Here is a 6,457-nt window from a genome sequence, read left to right on the forward strand (position 1 = left end):
TTTTAATCGTTTCACTTTACGTTTAGTCAAATTTACCAATTTTTAATTCAATTTTATTTTAATTTTCCTTTTTTCTAAAAGTCCTCAAATTTCCAAAATTTGCATTCAAGTCCTTTTCCTAGTTTTAAATTTTACTTTTAAGCCCTTTCTTTGTTTATTTCGAATTTTAAGTTTTTTTTTTTAAGTCCTTTTGAGTCAATTACAGTCCAATCCTTTTATTCCAACAAATTGCAGATTGGTCCTTAACCCTTTTTTTTTGCAGGAAAGTCCTTTTTAAAATTTGTAGGTTAGTCCTTTTAAATTGCCAGAATTGCAGAAAGGCCCTTGAGCCCAAAATTGATCCAAAAACGAGTTAGTTACAGGTCCAGTACAGGTGTCACAAAATCATTGGGTCTCAAGCACACATGGCAGCCTATATAAGGGCCAACTCATCAATGTGCAGAATCAGAATCAATCACTGCAAGCCACATCACCACAAACAACTCACACGTTTTCTCTCTCTTCTAACAGAATCAAACAACAAAATCCATCAAGAACGAAGATGAATCTTCATCTTCTTCGTTGAACCCTAATTTCCTAGTAACAACTTTTTCAATCAATTGGAATGAATTCAAAACAGTTCTCAGAGATTCACTGAGGAATCTTCATCATCGAACCGTGACTTCTGCAATTCGAAGCTCAAATTCCTCACTTAGGCAACAAATTTGAGCGATCACAGAAGCAAAAAAGAGTGAGAAGAAGAGGATCGAAGCAAAATCACACCAGTGAAGAAGAAAGAGAAGAGAACAACTGATTTATTTTCAGTTCAAGACTTACCAGAAGCTTGCGTGGATCTCTTGTTCGAATCTCCAAATCAAATCAGGTAAACATACTAAACCTTCTCGTTTTTCGTTTTAAATCATCATCGAAGGCTTAAAATTGAAAACAAACGGTGAATCAAAGTGAAAACTTCGAAAAGATTCGAAAAAGTTTGAAACGAAACCCTAAGATGTAAAATCACGAAGGTTCACCGTTCGCTTTTCAAATCAGAGCTCAAATTCATCATCAGTTTGAAATATAAGTCAAGATATGGTTTGATTTCAAAGAGATTAGAAGAAAATTTCGAAACCCTAAGATGTAGCTTCAAGCGTAGATCTATTCAAATCTAGGCCTGTTTTCAAAAAATCAGTTTCGAAATCGTAAAGAGGAAGCTCAGGTGAACACAACGGTGTAAAGGATTTGCAGAAAACGTTCAGGTGTGGTGGCGCCGCCGGCGAACCACCACACCTCCGCCGTTGTGTCCATCGGAGAAGATGAAGGTCATAAGGTGAGAGACGAGAGCTTCTCTCTCTAAGGTTTAACTTAGAGAGAGAAACAAAGAAGCAAAATGAAATGAACCGGTCCACAATTCCTTTCATAAACCACTGAACCGGTCTGGTTCAGTCCTGGTTCGTTTGGTTTTGCATCTTAGCCGTTGGATCTAAGGCTTGATCCAATTGGATCAATCCAACGGCTGTGTTTGCTCCCTGTGATCCAAGTCTGTTAGGGTATGGGCCTGGACCTTTGTTCTTTGCAGAATTTCGTTGTTTCTTGATTTTCTTGCTATGTGCACCACTGGACTTTGCTTTTCACACCTCCCTCATGTCAAATTTTTGTGCAAAAATTCCAAATGAATTTCCATGAGTTCTTGATATTTTTCTTGATGTTTTATAATATTTTTGCATAATAAAATTTGATAAAAGTAGGAGTATTAATTCTTGTTATTTGTTTACTTTCCCTGTTAATTTTTGAGGAATTTTGCTATGATTTTGATCATGACACATTGGTACATGATAAGGGTACTAAATATGTGATTTTGTGATAGATGTGCCCCTGAATTTGTGGTTGTTTTACTGTCTTGTGAATTAGTATGTGGATTTCTTGTTTTACAAGTTAGGTAATTACTTTAGTGCATGAATAAAGTGCCAAATATGCCTAAGATCTATCATGATTCTTGACTTGAGTGTGTGCTTCTAATCCTCATATTATGTAGTGTGATAAGGCCTTTAGAAAAATTGACATAATGCGAGGGTCATAGGTCATGCTTTTGTCTTAACATTATGATAAGTTTTAGGAATATCTTGCCCTTTTTAGGTTAGAAATTTCATTACTTTTGCCTAGTTTTTTAGCATTTCTTTTGCCTATAATTTTCAATCCCTATTCTTCCTTATGCCACTAACCATTTCATTTCATGTTTCACTCATTCATAAGCATTCCATACTTCAACTCCTCCCTCACCTTATTTCTTGTGCATTTAAATTGTTACAAGACTTAGTATGTAAAAGCTTAGGAATTCTTGTATTTTACCTTTATGCAATTTTAAATTTCTTGCAAGACCATAGAATGTATCTAGGATATGATGTAATAAGAACTATAGACTCTAATAATGTACACCGACACAAGCACCGACACATGCACACACACCTCACTTTAGATGTATGCTTAGAATATGCATGTTTAGATGTATGTTTAGGATTGTATGTTTAGATGAATGCTTAGGCTTTATACTTAGAAAAAAAATCTTTTTTTCAAACAAATGTGAACAACTTCACTCAAATCATTTTCTCAATAAACCTTGGGATCAAAATCCCATTGATCTTCTTTTCATTTTCTTAATCAAATTTTAAATGAATTTTAATCATACTTAGACCCTTTTGCAAATAACTAATTCAACCTCACAATTTCATAATCCCATGCCCTTGAGGCCTCTCTCTCTCATTCTTCAAAATCCCATTTTCAAACTTAAAATCAACCAACAAAAACAAAAACATTTTTGGAAGAGAACTACGGTGGATTTGATCCCTTAAACGGGTACGTAGGCAAGGAACAAAATTCCTTCAATTCAAATAAAATAAAAATTCAAACACATTCTTCTCCCTCCAATTCTTCACTTAGAATACTCTTAGGCTTAATATTTTCTTTCAAAATAGCATTTAAAAATAAAGCGCGCGCGTAGAAGTTAAAGACGGTTCCTATAGGATACTATAGTCGTTATGGGTGCCTAACACCTTCCCGTAGCGAAAACAACTCCCGGACCTCGATTTTCAAGGGTTTTGCTTATTTTTTCCCTTCCCAAGAAAAAATGAGATATCACCGGTTAAAAAGGTTCAAACGTAATCAATGTTTGACACCCGAAAAACCAAGATAAAACAATTTCATGTGTATGTGTCTCTGTCATTCAAGACATAAATCAATTTAAGGGTGATATTTTATTAAAGAGTAGTTGAAATGCTGCTAATTAATATTTGAATTATGATCTATTGTGTATTTTTGTATGAGGTTGATTGAAAATTACTCGTTTATATTTTATGCACATGTTCCAGAACACTTTTTTTCATGCATTAAGAAGCAAGATTGAACAGAACTTTGAGATGGTTTCGGGAAAAGTGGGAATCAAATTATGCAAGAGATGCTCTGGCCTCTGTGCCTTGGTGAGTCCTGATTTCTTTCAATTAGTGTTTTTAAATAGCGGCACTATAGCGTCATAGCAGAACAAATTTCTATTGTTTTGCAATGCACGATTTAGTACACAGTTGTGAAATTGCAGCTAAAGTAATGCATAGCATCGTAGTGTAGCGGAAATTGAATGGACTGCTATTTTCCGCGATCTGCAATTGACAAACACTGTTTTCAATAATGGAATGAATCATACAAAAAAAGTATATATTTGATCACGAGTTTTCTTCCTATTACATTTTTGTTTTTGAATGGTTTTTCTTCCTATTACATTGCATTGATTGTTGTTTAAGCTAGAAGTTTTCATTTTCGGATTTAAACCTTCGATCTGCATGTTTAAGTTGTGATTTATTTTCTTATGTTGTGACTTCGCAAAGGTTAAAAATAAATGAAAGTGGTAAAAAGAAAATTATAAAAGAGGTACAAAGTAGTAGAAAATAATAGTTCAACGGTCACAATGCTGGGATCACATCTTAAAAATTATAGAAAATTACGACAATGCTATATAGAAATTTACAGACTCAATTACAATATATAGAAATTTACAAGACATACTATGTTGATCTTAAAGTCAACCCACGGGATTTCGGTGTTTGAATCCGATATTTATAGTTAGAGAAGCAACTAATGGACTGATGGCAACAAGTCATTTAGTTCACACTTTTTGAGCAAGTTGAGATTTGCCTTTTTGTTTTTGAATTATCTTACAAGAGCAAGTTGTTAATCTTACGATTTGATCTGGTTCATACTTCCACAAATTATGTCCAAAGATGTGTCATGGCTTAAAGTGTTGAAGTAGTTCTACATGAGCAGGTATCTTCTAGCTAAGCTCGCATGAAAGGGAAAGGATGATAAGATAAAGGTAACACTAAAAGATCATTTTTTCTTTTCATTGTGACTCCGAATTCCTCAGTCATGTCCAATTCTTCACTTTTAATTCCGCTTGGAAGCTTCCAGTCAAAATGATACAACAACATCGCAAGGGTCGTCTCAATATTTCTCAAACCAAATGTGCTCCCTGGGCATATTCTTCTTCCGGCACCAAAAGGAATGTACTCAAAATTACCCCCTTTAAAGTCAATATCGCTATCGATGAATCTCTCTGGATAAAACCTCTCAGGTTCAGTCCAGTAGTTTGGATCTCTTGCAATTGCCCAAGCATTGATTATCACCTTAGTCTTTATCGGAATGTGATAACCATTTATATCACATGCTTGACTGCATTCTCTCCGTAACAAAAGAGGTGCTGGAGGGTGTAGCCTTAAGGTTTCTTTGACAACTGATTTCAAATAATTGAGTTCATTGATGCAATTTTCATCAACCCTTCCTTTCATTTTGAAAACCTCTCTCACCTCAGTTTGTGCTTTCTTCATTATTCTTGGATCCCTTACCATTTCTACCATTGCCCAATCTATGGTGCTTGCTGATGTCTCGCCTCCAGCACCAAACATGTCCTGAAAAGTAGCTAGCTATCAGTAAGTAAGGCCATGCTAATCCAAGGATGTTTAAAAGGAAATGATATGAGATATATTGAATCTATATTCTATCATGTTTATTATATGAAGTGAAAATAATAATCGGAAACATGAATAGTAAGCAGGCCCTTAATAGCCAAGTTGTGATATCAGATAGCATCCAATACTACGAAGTACAAAAGTCGTGTGGGAAATATTTCACATCTTTAAAGATTTCATATGGAGATATAGGTTGGACAGTTTTAGATATTCATTTAAAATTTACTGTAGTAAAAAATGTTTTCTTTTTTGAAGTATTTGGGAGAGATTAATTGGCTTACCATTATTATGGCCTTGATATTGTCTTTTGTTAAGGAGAAATCCTGGTTGCTACCATCCTCATATTTTAAGAGAACGTCTACCAGATCTTCTTCTACTTCACCTTCACCATCTTTGGGTTTTGCGTGCTTTGCCTCTTTATGGTCCTTGATGATGTTTTCAAATATCTGATCAGTTTGTCGTTGAAAACTCTCAAGCTTAGGCCTCAATCCCGTAACATGTTCAATCCATTTAGTAGAAGGAAACAAATCTCCCAAGTTAAAACCTGCTGAAACTTTTATCGATTGTTGTATAACTGATATAAATTTTTCTTGGTCTTTGCATTTATTTCCAAAGGCGGACCTCGAAACAATAGTGTATACTGAAGAAGTTACAGCTTGAGTGAGGTTGATTGACGATCCATTCTGTGAAGCAATCCATTTGACAAGATTGGAGAGAGCCTCTTCTCTAATCGGTTGGTGTGAGTTGACCCTTTTTAGGCTTAAAAGCTCTAATGTGCAGATTTTTCGTAGCTGTTTCCAGTAGTTACCATAAGGAGACCAGGCTATATTCGTGCCATTGTAAGTCATTATTTCTGAAGATAAGAGGTGAGGCCTTGAACCAAAGTTAAGATCATTGGTTTTCATCACCTCCTTAGCACACTCCGGAGATGAAATGACAATAGTAGAAACCTCTCCAAGTTGAAGATGCATTACTGGTCCATATTTTTTAGCCAAGTCTCTTAATTTTCGATTGGGTTGAGAGCTTAACAGATTGTGTATATTTCCTATAATAGGTAACTTTCTAGGCCCTGGCGGTATGTTATAAGTTGAGTAACTTTTCTTTTTTCGTATCTTTTGTACTATAAGGATTAAGAGAAGAGAGGAGAAAAGATATGGCAAGTAGAGGACTAGTAGAGCCATGGAAAACTTAGTATGATCCATATCCTAATAGCTAGTGTTTATATATATACAGCATATACATTTTCTGTTTGTTTTATTATCTGTCATCGTCTTCGACTTGTCCAATGTTTGACTTCTTCTGCAAAATGGATCTATAAACGGCTGAACCTGACTTATTAGTACATATGTAAAGGTTCCATTGTGTTCAATGAAATCATTGTCTTATCTCAAAAGAAGAGTTTGAAATTTCTGTCCTTGTCAATAAGATTGACAAAATTGCAATGAACAAGATATATAACTTTTAAAAGG

General features: G+C 34.8%; 1 protein-coding gene across 1 annotated transcript; it reads right to left on the reverse strand.

Moving 5' to 3' along the window:
* Positions 1 to 3,858: 3,858 nt before the first annotated feature.
* LOC146938579 (cytochrome P450 71D11-like) lies at positions 3,859 to 6,183 on the reverse strand. The gene is made up of 2 exons (XM_085752516.1): positions 5,270 to 6,183; positions 3,859 to 4,928 (listed from the first exon to the last, which is right to left on the reverse strand). The coding sequence occupies exons 1-2, from the start codon at positions 6,167 to 6,169 to the stop codon at positions 4,299 to 4,301; spliced, it is 1,530 nt and encodes a 509-aa protein (XP_085608642.1). The 5' UTR covers positions 6,170 to 6,183; the 3' UTR covers positions 3,859 to 4,298.
* Positions 6,184 to 6,457: the final 274 nt, after the last annotated feature.

This window comes from Medicago sativa, chromosome 3 (assembly GCF_051527215.1).
Source record: "Medicago sativa cultivar Bolivia chromosome 3, Bolivia_mono, whole genome shotgun sequence".
NCBI lineage: Eukaryota > Viridiplantae > Streptophyta > Magnoliopsida > Fabales > Fabaceae > Medicago > Medicago sativa.

Coding starts and splice junctions, on each gene's coding strand:
- LOC146938579 (XM_085752516.1), bottom strand. CDS start 6,169: ATGGCTCTACTAGTCCTCTACTTGCCATATCTTTTCTCCTCTCTTCTC. Junction 4,929..5,269: donor ATATCAAGGCCATAATAATG/GTAAGCCAATTA, acceptor GCTACTTTTCAG/GACATGTTTGGTGCTGGAGG.